General features: G+C 48.1%; 2 protein-coding genes across 2 annotated transcripts; one reads left to right on the top strand and one right to left on the bottom strand.

Annotated features, from left to right (window-relative positions):
• The first annotated feature begins 211 nt into the window (after positions 1-211).
• Positions 212-8,637, top strand: Nfkbib (NFKB inhibitor beta). The gene is made up of 6 exons (XM_004670432.2): positions 212-478; positions 4,590-4,695; positions 4,778-5,111; positions 6,715-6,803; positions 6,889-7,155; positions 8,481-8,637. The coding sequence occupies exons 1-6, from the start codon at positions 300-302 to the stop codon at positions 8,580-8,582; spliced, it is 1,077 nt and encodes a 358-aa protein (XP_004670489.1). The 5' UTR covers positions 212-299; the 3' UTR covers positions 8,583-8,637.
• A 276-nt stretch (positions 8,638-8,913) lies between these two features.
• Ccer2 (coiled-coil glutamate rich protein 2) lies at positions 8,914-10,969 on the bottom strand. The gene is made up of 5 exons (XM_004670348.3): positions 10,912-10,969; positions 10,723-10,763; positions 10,488-10,575; positions 9,682-10,184; positions 8,914-9,046 (listed from the first exon to the last, which is right to left on the bottom strand). The coding sequence occupies exons 1-5, from the start codon at positions 10,967-10,969 to the stop codon at positions 8,957-8,959; spliced, it is 780 nt and encodes a 259-aa protein (XP_004670405.3). The 3' UTR covers positions 8,914-8,956.
• Between the last annotated feature and the right edge of the window lie 4,583 nt (positions 10,970-15,552).

The following is a 15,552-nucleotide window of genomic DNA, read 5'->3' on the forward strand; positions in this document are numbered from 1 at the left end:
ACTACGCCCCTCTAGAGGACGACTCGCGCGGGCTGAACTACGAATCCCAGAAGGCCTGGCGTCGGCAGCCATGTTGGTAAAGGGCGATGGGAAAATGTGAGGCGGGTTAGTGACGTTCACTTGAACACTCCGATTGGCTAAGGTGTGGCAGGGACCGGGGCGTAAGCGATTTAGCTTGCTCTTATTGGCTAGGTCCGGGGGCGTGTTGGGGAATTCCCGGCGGGGCGGAAGCTCTGGAGCTCCGGGAGGATCCCAGCGACGGGCGGGTGGCCACAGGGTGCCCTGAAATAGCGGGGACCATGGCCGGGGTCGCGTGCTTGGGGAAAACTGCGGACGCAGATGAGTGGTGCGACAGCGGCCTCGGCTCGTTGGGTCCCGACGCGGCAGCTCCCGGAGGAGCAGGGCTGGGAGCGGAGCTGGGCCCAGCCCTGTCGTGGGCGCCCCTCGTCTTTGGCTACGTCACTGAGGATGGGGACACGTGAGTGAACCTAAGACTACCAAGCCGAGTTTAAGAATGCGACGTCTGTTTGCCACTAGTCTGTGGTCCTGTGGCTTCCCAACTTCTAATCCCCAAATCTAACTTCCTATGCTGGACTTCTTGCCCCTAACTCCCAAGTCCTGTATTGTGAGACTAGTCTATCACCCAAAGCCAGGCTCCTCACATTTCATTCTTGAACTCTGACTTTCAGCTCCTGAAGTACACATCCTACTCACTGATCGCCAGATTTGAATCTTTCTGGCCCGGTCTTTGTTAGAATTCTGGCTTCCTCCCGTCTGACCTGTTTCATATGATCTTTAATCTTTTTTAAAAAAATTTTTTTTTGTTCATTATTTATTTATTTATTTGAGAGCGACAGACACAGAGAGAAAGACAGATAGAGGGAGAGAGAGAGAATGGGCGGGCCAGGGCTTCCAGCCACTGCAAACGAACTCCAGACGCGTCCCCCCCCCCCTTGTGCATCTGGCTAACGTGGGACCTGGGGAACCGAGCCTCGAACCGGGGTCCATAGGCTTCACAGGCGAGCGCTTAACCGCTAAGCCATCTCTCCAGCCCTGATCTTTAATCTTTAATTCCTCGTGTATAAACCAGAATTTGATTTCTAAGATTAACACTTGACCCCCAATTCTGTGATCCTGCCTTTTGAGCACTGATTTTTTCAATCTTAAGAACTCAGAGTGCTAACCATTAAAACCATGGTCAATCTGAAATTCAGAGAATCTAAGATCGATGAGCACTGTTTACCAAATATCTCTCCCAAACTACCACGTTTAAGGCCCTGTTTTAGGTGCCAGTGTTGATTCAGTGAGGAAAAGTCAAAAATATGCTCTGGCCCTGGCGTGGTGGTGCCTTTAATCCCAGTACTCAAGAGACAGAGGTAGAATGATTGCCACCCTGAAACTACATATTGAATTCCAAACAAACAACCAAACAAAAAACAACAGATGAGTTGAATGTGATGATACACACCTATAATCCTAGCACTCAGGAGGCTGAGGGAGTAGGTGCTCCAGTTTGAACCAACCAGAAAAGACCTTATATCTGAAAGAAGAGAGAAAGAGAATACTTTGGAGAAAAAGCTGAAACGTTAGTACGTAAGCAGAGTAGAATAACATGCTAGGCAGAAGGAGCAGCTGTGGTTAAGTCTTACATATGGTACTATACCTGGGTTTTTTGTCCGTTGTATTTACTGCTGAAACTCCAGTGACTCTAGTGTCTGACCCATGTTAGAAACACAGTATAAACCCTAACCTCAAAGAACCTCCTTTGTTTCCTTAATTTTCTTTGTTGATTTTCACTTTCTGTTTCATTGGTCCCAGTTCTGGCTTTTGTTATTTCCTTTCTTCTGCTTCTGATTACTTTTTTTTTTTTTTTTTTTTGAGGTAGGGTCTCACTGTAGCTCATGCTGTCCTGGAATTCACTCTGTAGTCTCAGGGTGGCCTCGAACTCACAGCGATTCTCCTACCTCTGCCTCCCGAGAGCTGGGATTAAAGGCATGCACCACCACGCCTGGCTCTGATTACTTAAAAAAAAAAAATTATTTATTTTGTTTTTTCAAGGTAGGATCTCACTCTAGCTCAGGCTGACCTGGAATTCACTATGTATTCTAAGGGTGGCCTCAAATTCACAGTACTCCTCCTATCTCTGCCTCCCGAGTGCTGGGACTAAAGGCATGCATCACCCCGTCTGGCTATTTTTAACTTTATATACATATTTTTTTTTTTGACAGAGAGAGGCAGACAGAGTGTGGGTGTGGGCACATCAGGGCTTCCTGCCACTGCAAACAAACTCCAGATGCATGTGTCTTTTGGTGCATCTGGCTTTACATAGTTGCTGGGGTTTGGAAACAAGTGCCTGTAACTGTTGAACCATTTCTCCAGCCCTGCCTTTGCTTTTGAAAGATATTTTTGGGCTGAAGAGATGGCTTAGCACTTAAGGCTCTTGCCTGAGAAACATTAAAGACCCAGGTTCAACTCCCCAGGACCCATGTAAACCAGATGCACATGGTGGCATATGCATCTGGAGTTTGTTTGCAGTGGCTAGAAGCCCTGCCATGCCCATTCTCTCTCTCTCCCTCCCTCCCTCCCTCCCTCCCTCCCTCCCTCTCTCTCTCTCTGACTAAATAGATTTATATTTGGTTTCTTGAGGTAGGGTCTCACTGTAGCCCAGGCTGACCTAGAACTTATTATGCAAGTCTCAGGGTGGCCTTGAACTCATGGCATGCCTACCTCTGCCTCCCAAGCACTGGGATTAAAGGCATGTGCTACCATGCCCAGCAAATCTTTTTTTTTTTTTTCATGTTTAAAAAAAAAAAGATTTTTTTTGCAGGGTAAAGAATTTTAGGTAGGGCTGGAGAGATGGCTTAGCAGTCAAGGCACGTGCGTGCAAAGCCTAATGACCTGGGTTTGATTTCCCTGTACCCATGTAAAGCCAGATGCACAAAGTGGCACATGTGTCTGGAGTTTGTTTGCAGTGACTAGAGGCCCTGTTGTGCCCATTCTCTTTATTGTCTCTCCTCTCCTCTCCTCTCCTCTCCTCTCCTCTCCTCTCCTCTCCTCTCCTCTCCTCTCCTCTCCTCTCCTCTCCTCTCCTGTCCTCTCCTCTCCTCTCCTCTCCTCTCCTCTCCTCTCCTCCCTCCCTCCCTCTCTCTCTCTCTCTCTCTCTCTCTCTGCTTGCAAATAAATAATATTTTAAAAAAGAATTTCTAGTGGGCTGGAGATCTAGCCCAGTGTTTAAATTGCACTAGGCCCTGGAGTTGGAGGGAGAAAAGAATGGCAGCTAGTCACTATCTTTGTTCTGTGAAGATGTGGCTCCAGGGCTGGGAAAATAGCTTAACAGTTAAGGCACTTGCCTGCAAAGCCAAAGGACCTAGGCTTGATTCCCCATGACCCACATAAGCCAGATGCATAAGGAAGCACATGTGTCTGGAGTTTGTTTGCAGTGGCTGGAGGCCCTGGAGTGCCCATTCTTTCTTTCTCTCTCTGCTTCTCTCACTCACTCACACAAATAAATAAAATAAAAGATGTGGCTCCAGTGGTAGAGTGCTTGCCTAGCATGCTTAAAGCCCTGGGTTCAATCCACAGCACGAATAAAAAGAAGATATGGCTCTATGTATTTTTTTTATATTTCCTACATTAAATCTGCTGCCATTATTTTATTTTGTTTACTTATTTGTAAGCAGAGAGAGAGGGAGAGGAGAGGTAGACAGAGAGAATGGGCATGTCTGGGCCTCCAGCCACTGCAGATGAACTCCAGATGCATGTACTACTTTGTACATCTGGTCTTATGTGGGTACTGGGGTATTAAACTCAGGTGGTTAGGCTTTTCAGGTGAGCACTTTAACTGCTGAGCCATCTCTCCAGCCCGCCCCCCCCCCTTTTTAACTCTTAAAAATTAAAAAAAAAAAACTTTTTTAGAAAAATTGTTAAGACAGGGTTCCTGTAGTCCAGACTAGCCTTGTATTCTATATGTAGTTGAGACTGGCCTTGACCTCCTGGTCCTTCTTCAGAATCCTGTGATTACAGAAAGGTATGTGGCACCAGGCCTGGCTTTCCAATGTCTTCAAAACTGTTGCTTCATATACTGTATTTTTGTCTGGATTGTTTGCTTGTTGTTTTTCAGGTGGGATGGCAATCAGGTCTATATTACTTCATTATGGGCAGAAGTGGAAACTCCATGCAGACTTTTTTTTTTTTTTTTTTGGAGACAGTATCTCATTTTGTAGTTCAGCCAGCCTTGAACTCTGGCCTGAAACACAACTAACAATTTTCCTGCCTCAGCCTCACAACTGCTAGTCATTATATCACTTAATAAACATTGATTAAACAAAATTGCTAGCCAGGCCTTGTGGCCTGGGTCCTATAATCCCAGCTACTCAGGATGGTGAAGTAGGAGGATACTTAGTTCAAAGCCAGTGTGGGCAGCTATTCTAGACCCTGTCTCAAAGCACCAACCAACCAAATGAATGCAATTGTTGAATTAAATCTCGCCTCTCTCCCTCCCAGATATTGACAACTATTTCCAGAGCTGTGGTCACAATTCCTAGTCCACAGGTACTGCATGTTTGCTGACCTCTGCCTTCTGCCCCCAGGGCCCTGCACTTGGCTGTGATTCATCAGCATGAGCCCTTCCTAGATTTCCTCCTAGGCTTTTCGGCAGGCACTGAGTACCTGGACCTGCAGAATGACCTTGGCCAAGTAAGCCACTGGGGACAGTTGCCATAGGGAGTGGGGTCCAGCATTCTCGTGTTATTTTAACCACTCTGCTCTGCTTTTGTAGACAGCCCTACACCTGGCAGCCATCCTGGGAGAGGCATCCACAGTGGAGAAATTGTACGCAGCAGGCGCTAGGTTGCTAGTGGCAGAGCGAGGGGGCCACACTGCATTACATCTGGCGTGCCGTGTACAAGCACATGCTTGCGCATGTGTGTTGCTGCAGCCCCGTCCCCGGTACCTTCAGGAAGCCTCCAGTACCTACCTCACTCAGAGCCCTGACCACACCTCCAATACCAGCCATACCCCTGTTGCTGTGTACTCTGAACCTGACTTAGAGAAGAAAGAGGAGCAGAATGAAGAAGACTGGAAACTACAATTAGAGGCTGAAAACTATGAAGGTGAGGTTCTTCAGGCCCTACCAAGGACACAGGCTTCCAGCTCCCTTTCTCATCAAGACCTACCCCCAGCTGGGTGCACACCTTTAATCCCAGCACTCTGGAGGCTAAGGTAGGAGGCCAGCCTGGGGCTACAGAGTGAGTTCCAGGTCAGCCCTGGGTAGAGTGAAATCCTGCCTTCAAAAAACAAAGACCTATCCCCATCTCAGGGCATGGCAGTACATGCCTGCAATCCCAGAATTTTGGAGGCAGAGGCAGGAGTACCATAAAGTCTAGACCAGCCTGGACTACATAGGAAGACTCTGTCTCAAAAAAAAAAAAAAAAAAAAAAAAGTAAAGCCATCCCTTTGGGTAATTATGCCTAGGCTTCAGGGAACACGGCATTAGGACCAAGGACTTCCACTTATACCCTAAATTATTAAGAATTGGACATATAAGCCAGGTGAGGTGTCCCATGCCTTTGATCCCAGCACTCGGGAGGCAGAGGTAGAAGGATCATCAAGGCCACACCAGGTCAGACTGGACCAGAGTGAGACCCTACCTCGAAAAAACAAAAAAAAAAAAAAAAAAAAAAAAAAAAAAAAGGGCATATAGAACCAAGTGTGATAACTACTCATGCCTGTAATCCTACACTCAGGAGGCCGAGGTAGGAGGATTGCCATGAGTTTGAGGTTAGCTTCAGCTACAGAGTAAATTTTAGGTCAACCTGGGCTAGAGTAAGACCTGCCTCAAAGAAAGGGGGACATATAAAACTCCTTTCTGGGGTCCCAGACCTGTGACCCTCAGGCTTAGAAAAGCTGGGATCCAGTGGTTGAACTCCCACCTGCTTCCACCTCCAAATGTGGTCCTTTTAACACTCCACCCACCTACAAACTGCTATGAGAAGAGTCAAAGTTCAGGCAGTATAGAAGTTGGTATCCCAGCTTTCTAGGCATGGACAGTAGGGTATAGGGTTAACCCTTCTCAGCCAGGCTTTGTAGGAAGAGGCCTGTCCATCCATGGTTCTGGCATCTGAATGTCAGCTCCTGCAGCTGCTTGGCACCAGGCCTCCTCATAAGTGGGATGAGGTCAGGATCGAGTGTGAAGAGCCCAACTCTCCAACTCTGGGTCTCCAATTCTTTTTTTTTAAATTTTATGGTGCAGGGGATTGAATTCACCCAGGACCTTGTATGTGCTGTTCAAGCACTCTATCACTGAGCTACATCTCATTGCCCAGATGCTTTGAGAAGTAAGACTGGCTGGGCATGGTGGTACATGCCTTTTGTACCAGCAGTCAGGAGGCAGAGGCAGGAGGATCGCCATGAGTTCAAGGCCAGCCTGAGATTACATAATGAATTCCAGGTCAGCCTGGGCTAGAGAGAGACCCTACCTCAAAAACAACAACAAAAAGCAATAAAGAACTAAGACCAGTGACTTGGGTCTCTCGACCCCATGATTCAGGACTTCCAAGGTTCCCTCTAAGCTGTGCCAGCATGTTCAGACACCCTCAGCTTAGGTATGTGAGGATCTAGGGGCCTGTTTTCATACTTGAAAAGGAGTTTAGAAGTCAGACCCCAGGGCTGTAGTCAGTCCTCTCATCATTTGACACCAGTCACTTGGTCCCCAGGCCACACTCCACTCCATGTAGCCATCGTCCACAAGGATGCAGAAATGGTCCAGCTGCTCCAGGAAGCTGGAGCTGACCTCAATAAATCGGTGAGTGATCGCTAGTTTGGTGGGCATGTGTGGGAGGAAAGGCTGTCCCCACTGCAGTCCCACTGACCTCTAGTATACTCCATAGGAGCCCACGTGTGGGCGGAGCCCCCTGCACTTGGCAGTGGAAGCCCAAGCAGCTGATGTGCTAGAGCTTCTCCTAAGGGCAGGTGCTGACCCCGCTGCCCGCATGTATGGGGGCCGCACACCACTTGGCAGCGCCTTGCTCCGGCCCAACACCAACCTTGCCCGCCTCCTCCGTGCATATGGAGCCCCTGAGCCTGAGGATGAGGATGACAAGCTCGGCCCTTGCAGCAGCAGTAGTGAGAGTGACAGCGACAGCAGGGACGAGAATGTGAGTCACTGGCGGTGGTAGTGGGGGATCAGGGTAAACTAGCTAGGGGAGAAAGAGATCATTGGGTAGCACTTTTAGATTGACCCCAGGCAGCTGCTGCTGGGAAACTCAGGTTGGGGTAAGAGAGACTTGAGAAGCAGAGGACCAGGAATTAGAGGCCGGCTGGTCAGTTTCTCTCTCTGTGGATGTCTGTCTTTGTGTGTGTGTCCGTGTCTTGGTTGAGGATTGAACCCAGGACTTCATGCATTCTAGGCAAGCGCTTTACCATTGAGCTAGCATTTCCAGTCTAGCCAGGCTTCTGGCCAGCCAAAATTACTTAATGAAACCCTGTCACAAAATTTTTTTTGTTGTTTTTTCGAGGTAGGGTCTCACTGTAGCCCAGGCTGACCTGGAATTCACTGTGGAGTCTCAGGGTGGCCTCAAACTCATGACAGTCCTCCCACCTCTGCTCCCGAGTGCTGGGATTAAAGGTGTGATCCACCACACCCGGCTCACAAATTTTTTTAAAAAGGAAAAGAGCCAGGTATGGTGGCGCATGGCTTTAATCCCAGAACTTGGGAGGCAGAGAAAGGAGAATCACTGTGAGTTTGAGGCTTCCCTGAGACTGCATAGTGAATTCCAGGTCAGCCTGGCTTAGAGTGAGAGCCTACCTTGAAAACAAAAAAAGAAAACAAAATAAAAACTAAGGTACAGTTGGGAGGCAGAGGTAGGAGGATTGTCATGAGTTTAAGGCCACCCTGAGACTACATAGTGAATTCCAGGTCAGTTTGAGCTAGAGTGAAATTCTACCTTGGGAGGTGGGGGGGGGACAAAAAAAACCCTAGGGTAGAACTCTGGCAAAGATAAATGGTGGTGGACATAGGTAGAGGGTCATATTGTAGGGAGTGGCCCTGGGAGCAGAAGTTGTAGAACTTGGGTTGTAGGCAGGTGACCTTGGGTAGCAGTATTTGGAACGCTGGTTTGGTGGGATGGGGTGAAGGGAGAAGAGCTCAGTAAGCAACCAGAAGAGCTTTGCTATAGAACACAGGCAACAGCATGCCCAGCTGGGCAGGGGATGGGAATGGCGGGAGTTGAATTTGGACAACTGCAAAGGGAAGGATGGAGAATGATGTCAAATTGCTACAAGATGGAACTCAGAGGCAGTGGTGGGAGAACATGGGCTCAGGAGCAGAGGCCTTTAACATGGTGGTTTGAGAGCAGGGAAGTTGAAATGAGGAGCAGGGGAACACAGGCTTCATGGCAAGACTCCATTCTTAGGTGTTGTGTTTTAAGCATTGGGCAAGGTGGCAGCCACTTGAACCACTCTGTCATTCTTCTGTCCCCAGGATGAATATGATGACATCATTGTCCACAGTGGTAGGAGCCAAAACCAGCTACCTCCCACTCTGGCATCCAAACGTCTTCCTGATGATCCTGACCCTGCCTGACTTAAGTGCTAATATAATTTTCAAATTAATAAAAATCTTAGTTTTGCCAACCAAAGCCTGGATAGTTGTTGGCTTTTCAGTCATCCTGAGCATTCCCAAGATCCATCCCTGCAAGGCTAAGTGTGAACCAGGTTTTTTTTTTTTTTTTGTGCTTTATTCACTCAGAGGGGGTGGGAAGGAGAGGGTTCTTGAGTCAGTCTGTGTACAGCCTCTTCACAGCTCAGACTTTTTCCCTCAGGCTTAGTTTCAAGGCACACCCCTGTCTCCCCTAGTCCCTGTCAGTTAGGGGTGGAGTGGGGTGCCAAGTGAAGTGGGGCTCCTAGGTCATGGTCCTGAGCCATAGGGTATGTGGGGAGGAAGAGGCTGAGGTGGGGTCAGCCCTCCCTCTGAAGTGCCTTCCCCAGCACGGCCGTAGCCTTCTTCAGTTCTTGTTGCATATGCTCCAGCCGCTCTACATCATGTTCCTGGAGTGATCAGAAAGAGGTTGTCAACACCTCTGTGGCCATAGTGAAAATAGATACTGTCACTTCTCATACAGCAGCCCCACATTAGCCACCATGTCTCTGTCAGCCACCATCTTGGTTGCTATACCTCAGAAGTGATGGCCATGGGACTTATCAAGGCACCTCAAGGAAGACTTTTTTCTTCTTCCAGGGCTACAGATTGAGTCCAGGGCCTTGTACATGCGGAGTACCTTCTATATCACTGACTTACATCCTACCCTGGGTCACCCATCTGTGGTTGCTGCCACCAATCATGGCATCTTTCTTTCTATGACCCAGCAGTAGTTCCATCTCTACACTAGTGAACCAAAGCAGTGCTCCTTCCATGGTCAACTTGCTCACTATGGACTGGTAACAGTGGTTAGCTCTGGCATCTCTGGGTGATTAGTGGCAGACTTCCTAGTGGCTTATCTCAGATGAAGTCCTAGCTAAGCAGGAGCCTTGTTTGGATGTTGCTACCTAGTCCTGGTGTCATGCTTGGTCACTCTGACCTATGTCATAATGTATTTCACTGTGCATGGCCCAACACTGGAAGCTCTTAGAATTCAGTCTCTTAGGTGGCCCTCCCCACTGCTTTGAAGTATCCCTCTACTCACCTCTTGCTCTGAAGCCTGCTCCTCCTGCTCCTCCTCTTCCTGCTTTGCCTCAGAGCCTGCACGCTGCTGCTGGTAATGGTGGTGACGTGGGGATTCCCCAAGCCTCTCTTTCCCACCCCTGTCAGCCTCCTGCCACAGGTTGCGATCCCCATCCAGCAACTGCATGCCCTTCTCTGCTTCAAACTGGGTTGTGTCCTCATCCCTGACCTTTTCATCCACCTGCTTTTGGGGTCCCTCAGCACCTTCTAGATGCTGCTTCCACAGGTGCTTAAAGGTCTCCCCAGGCCAACTCTTCTTATCCTCTTCCTTATCCTCTTCTTTGTCCACCTGGTGAAGCTGGTTGTGGAGCTGTGTGTGGATGGCCTGTTCCTGCACCTCAGATTTGTGGGTCCTCTCTGCTGCCTCCTCCTCTTCCTTATCCCTTGCCTCCTGCTTCTTGAAGTCCCCACTCAGCAACCTTTTCTCAGGGGACACACAGCCATGGGGCTCTGTCTCAAATATCTCTGGCAGAGAGAAATGGGATGTACTCTGCATCCAACTGAGAAACTGAGGCCCTGGAGAGTTTTGGGTCCTGCCTGACATCGTGAGGGAGCCGCCCAGCACTGGAAGAGGATTGTCAGGTGCTGCAGGTGTTGCCTTCCCCAGTCCCCATCCCTCTGCAGGGACCCTTGAGGTGCTAGTCTCTATCAGATGGGAGGCAGGTCGGTGCCACAATAACCCAGGCCAGAGAACTCATGGGGGGGGGGTTAAGAGGACACCCTCCCACCAGGCACTTTTGGGTGCAGAGGGAAACTGGGACTCCCTACCTTTATGGAGGAGAGCTATGCAGGGGCTTCTTTGGGCCTGGCCCAGGGTCAGCACCTCGGTGACCACCTCTGCCAGACAGTGTGTCAGCTGGGGTTGGGGATGAAGGGTCTGAGGAGAGGTTTAGGGCAGGGGAAATGGTTGAAGAGAGTGGCTGCAGGATCAAAAGAAGTGAGGATCCTAGAGAAGGCTAGGAGGAGAGGACCCAGAAAGATAGAGCAAGGAAAGGATCCTCACCATCTCCTTGGAGGGTCTGGGTTCTATTGGAGCTGCCATAGCTGTGGAAAAAGATGTGCACTGTCCACGGTACTGATCCCGACTCCCTCAGCGCCCCATCCTGTCAGCTCACCTGCCAGGTGCACTGCTCCCACCTGGACATTCCCTGGTGCCCTGCCATCTGAGTCCCCTGGGGGTTCTGGCACTTACCAGCCCCCAGCAGCAGCAGCAGCAGCGCTGTGAAGATGGGTGTGCAACGCAGCATCATGGGAGGTGTGGACAGGGGTACTCAGCTGGGTGTCCAGCCCTGAGCCTTATAATTGTTGTGATTGCCCCGCAGGGGAGGAAGTGATGTCACCATCTTACCTCCCCGACTGCTGGGCGGTGACAGCTGCTGGGTGTCCCAAGACCTTCAATTATTCATGGGGACCCATCCCTGCATGACCCTCAGGGCTTCTGGTGCAGAGACACCCAGAGATTCCGTTAACCCAACTCATGGGAGGGACAACAGCAGCTACTCACAAACTCTCTGTCTGGTTCCTCATCTGGAAAGTGGGTCTCATCCCGCTCCACCATTCACCAACTGTGTAGCCCTGGGACAACTGCCTAACCTTTCATTCTTTTAAATATTTATTTGCTAGCAGAGACAGTGAGAAAGACAAAGAGAATGGGCAAGCCAGGGTCTCTAGCCATCACAAATGAATTTCAGATGCAGTGTTATTGGGTATCTGACTTTATGTGGGTACTGGGAAATTGAACCCAGGTCATTAGGCTTTGCAGCCAAGTGCCTTAAGCCACTACTGAGCCATCTCGTCAGCCCTAACTTTTAATTATTTTTTTTAAAAAATTGTGTGTGTGGGGGGGGTGGAGAGATGGTTTAGTGGTTTAAGATGCTTGCTAGTAAAGCAAAAGGACTCAGGTTCGATTCCCCAGTACCCATGTGTGGTGGTTTAATTCAGGTGTTCCCCATAAACTTACATGTTCTGAAAGCTAGGTTCCCAGCTGATGGAGATTTGGGAGGGAGTATATTGTTAGGGGCAGGCTTATGGGTGTTATAGCCAGTTTCCCCATGCCAGTGTTTGGCACACTCTCCTGTTGCTATTGTCCACCTTATGTTGGTCAGGAGGTGATGTCCAATCTCTGCTCATGCCTTTGTTTTCCCCTGCCATCGTGGAGCTTCCCCTTGAGCCTGTAAGCCAAAATAAGCCTCTTTTTCCCACAAGCTGCTCTTGGTTGGGTGATTTCTACCAGCAATGCGAACCTGACTGCAACACCATGTAAAGCCAGCTGCAGTTTGCAGTGGCTGGAGGACCTGGCATGTCCATTTTCTCTAATAAATAAAATTTTAAAAATATTTAAAAATATTTTTGGGCTAGAGATGGCTTAGCAGTTAAGGAGCTTATGTGCAAAGCTTAAAGGCCCAGATTCAATTCCCCAGTACAACATAAAGCCAGGTGCACAAAGTGGTGCATGCATTTGGAGTTCATTTGCATTGGCAATAGGCCCTGGTGCACCCAATTTCTCTCACTCTGCTTGCAAACAAATGATTTTTTTTTTTAAGATAGGGTCTCAATCTAGCTCAGGCTGACCTGGAATTCACTATGTAGCCTCACTCAAACTCAGTGATCCTCCTTCCTGAGTCACCTGAGTGCCAGGACTTAAGGTGTGTGCCACCACACCTGGCGTGTTTTCTTTCTTTTTTTTAAAAATTTTTTATTTTATTTATCTTAGAATGACAGACAGTGAGAAAAAGAGGCATATAGAGAGAGAAAGGGCGCACCAGGGTTTCCAGCCTCTGCAAATGAACTTCAGACGCATGTGCCCCCTTGTGCATCTGGCTAACGTGGGTCCTGGGGAACTGAACCTCAAACCGGGGTCCTTAGGCTTCACAGGCAAGCGCTTAATCTCAAAGCCATTTCTCCAGCCTGTGTTTTCTTTTTTAAAGGCCTGTGTTACTTTTTGTGTTTGGTGTTTTCAAGGTAGGGTCTCATATTGGTCCAGGCTGTCCTGGAACTTTCTCTGTAGTCCCAGGCTGGCCTCGAACTCACAGAGATCCTCTTACTTCTCCCTCCCAGGTGTTGGGCTTACTTTTCTTTTTCTTTTTGTTTATTTTTATTTATTTGAGAGCGACAGAGGGAGAGAGAGAGAGAGAATGAGTGTGCCAGGGCTTCCAGCCGCTGCAAACAAACTCCAGACCCCTTATGCAGCTGGCTAACATGGGTCCTAGGGAATTGATCCTTGAATAGGGGTCCTTAGGCTTCACAAGCAAGCGCAAAAAAAAAAAAAACAAGCAAGCAAAAAACCCAGATAAACAAAAGGCTTTGGCCTAACTTTTCTTAAGTGGGCTTCTACATTTATAAACTTATATTTGTGACAACCTATTCCAGAGCTTTTGGGTAGAATAATATTTAGAGTAATTTAGATACTGGGAACATAACTTTTATTCATTTATTTATTTACTTTGGTTTTTCAAGGCAGAGTCTCCCTCTGGCCCAGGCTGACCTGGAATTTACTGTGTAGTCTTAGGCTGGCCTCAAACTCACAGCACACCTACCTCTGCCTCGCAAGTGCTAGGTTAAAGGCATGTGCCACCACGCCCGTATTTTTTAAATTTTTATTTAGTTGTTTTTTGGAGTAGGGTCTCACTCTAGCTCAGGCTGACCTAGAATTCATTATGTAGTCTCAGGGTGGCCTAGAACTCACAACAATCCTCCTACCTCTAATGCCTCCCAAGTACTAGGATTAAAGGCATGCGCCACCACACCCATCTTATTACTTTAATTTTTATTTATCTATTTGAGAGAGAGGCAGGCAGATAGAGGGATAATGGGCACACCAGGGCTTCCAGCCACTTCAGACCTATGTGCCATCTTGTGCATCTGGCTTATGTGGGTCCTGGGGAATCGAATCTGGGTCCTTCGGCTTTCAGACAATTAACCACTAAGACATCTCTCCAGCTCAACTTTTTGTTTGTTTGTTTTTGGTTTTTCCAGGTAGAGTCTTGCTTTAGTTCAGACTGGCCTGGAATTCACTATGTGATCTCAGAGTGGCTTCAAACTCATGGCAATCCTCCTACCTCTGCCTCCTGAGTACTGGGATTAAAGGCATATGCCACCATGCCCAGCTCCAACTTTTTTTTTTTTATTAAATTATATTCTGGGCTGGGGAAATGGCTTAGCAGTTAAGGCACTTGTCTGCAAAGCCAAAAGACCTAGGTTCTATTCCCCAGGACCCATGTAGGCCAGTTGCACAAGGTGGTATATGCATCTGGAGTATGTTTACAACGGCTGGAGGCCCTGGCACACCCATTTTCTATCTCTCTGTCTCTTTCTCTGCTTCTCTCTCTCTCTCAAACTATATATATATTGGCCAGACATGGTGGCACACACATTTAACCCCAGCACTTGGGAGGCAGAGGTAGGAGGATTGCCATGAGTTCGGGGCCACCTTGAGACTATATAGTGAGTCCCAAGTCAGCCTGGGCTAGAGACTCTACCTCAGAAAAAAAATTATTTGTTTTGTGTGTATGTTCATGTTTGGGTGTGCATGTGCCATTGTAATGGGCTGCTAGGGGTTCAGGAAAGTCCTTGAACCCTAAACTGTAAGTCCATGTTGGTTTTTTTTTTCCTCAAGGTAGGGTCTTGCTCTGTCCCGGGCTGACCTGGAATTCAATATGTAGTCTCAGGGTGGCCTCAAACTCATGGCAATCCTCCTACCTCTGCCTTCTGAGTGCTGGGATCAAAGGCGTGCACCAACACACCTGGCTTTTTAAAAAAAAAAAAAAAATTATTTATTTAGTGTGTGTATGCGTGAGACAGAAAGAGAGAGAACTGGCATGCCAGGGCCTTAGCCACTGCAAAGGAACTCCAGACGTGTGCACCACCTTGTGCACATGTGCCACCTGTATGCATGTGTCACTTTGTGTATCTGGCTTACCTGGGTTCTGGGGAGCCGAACATATGTCTTTAAGCTTCATAGACAAATGCCTTACCACTAAGCCAGCTCTCTAGCCCCTGTCTACTTTTAATCAAAGAATTGAACAAAATAAGGCTAAGAAGGATAATTATTACATTATTATATTTATTTAGGGAAGTACAAAACCAAGGAAAGACACCCACGTGGCTCAAGAGCCCATATGGAGGGTCTGGAAAACCACGAAAAGGACAGAAAAAAAAAAGCTAAAAAAAATCGGGTGTGGTGGTGCATACCTTTAATCCTTGCACTTGGGAACAGAGGTAGGGATGCCAAGAGTTTGAGGCTGCCCTGAGACCACATAGTGAATTACAGGTCAGCCTGGGTTACAGTAAAGCCCTACCTCACCCACCCACCCCCACAATCAGACCATACTTTGATCTCTCTGCAAGGATGGTCCAAAGACATTCATGTTCTTTTTACATTCAGGGGTCCTGTTACCCTATCCACCTATAAGAGCTACCTGACCCTCTCACCGCAGTATACACTTGTGAGGTCAGAGGACAACTTTGTCCAGTGTCATTCCTTGCCCTTCCACTTCCCTTGAAGCAAAGATTTTTTTTCTCTATTTCCCAAGTTTTTTGTTGTGCACGCTATACATTTCCAAGTGTCTGTGAAAATTTCCTGTCTTCTTTTTTACATGGGGTCTGTAGATTGAAATTGGGCACTCAGGCTTCAGTGGCAAGCATTTGTCCACTAAACCATCTCTCCAGGCCCCAAGAACTTTTTTAAAGATCAAGCCCAAGTGTAGTTTGTGCTAGGCAAGTACTCTACAGACTGAGCTACATCTCCACTCTCCAGTAACTTTTAAAAGCTTTTATAGGGTGCAGCTGTATCTTCAGAGAATGTGTGGTGTAGTATTGGTACACATGTGTACAC

This window comes from Jaculus jaculus, chromosome 14 (assembly GCF_020740685.1).
Source record: "Jaculus jaculus isolate mJacJac1 chromosome 14, mJacJac1.mat.Y.cur, whole genome shotgun sequence".
NCBI lineage: Eukaryota > Metazoa > Chordata > Mammalia > Rodentia > Dipodidae > Jaculus > Jaculus jaculus.

Excerpts from the sequence above, each read along its gene's own strand:
- Ccer2 (XM_004670348.3), bottom strand. The coding sequence starts at position 10,969 with ATGATGCTGCGTTGCACACCCATCTTCACAGCGCTGCTGCTGCTGCTG. Across the intron at positions 10,576-10,722 it reads CCAGACCCTCCAAGGAGATG|CTGACACACTGTCTGGCAGA; the intron begins GTGAGGATCCTT and ends CCCCAACCCCAG. Across the intron at positions 9,047-9,681 it reads AGCAGGCTTCAGAGCAAGAG|GAACATGATGTAGAGCGGCT; the intron begins GTGAGTAGAGGG and ends TGATCACTCCAG.
- Nfkbib (XM_004670432.2), top strand. The coding sequence starts at position 300 with ATGGCCGGGGTCGCGTGCTTGGGGAAAACTGCGGACGCAGATGAGTGG. Across the intron at positions 479-4,589 it reads GTCACTGAGGATGGGGACAC|GGCCCTGCACTTGGCTGTGA; the intron begins GTGAGTGAACCT and ends TTCTGCCCCCAG. Across the intron at positions 7,156-8,480 it reads GCGACAGCAGGGACGAGAAT|GATGAATATGATGACATCAT; the intron begins GTGAGTCACTGG and ends TTCTGTCCCCAG.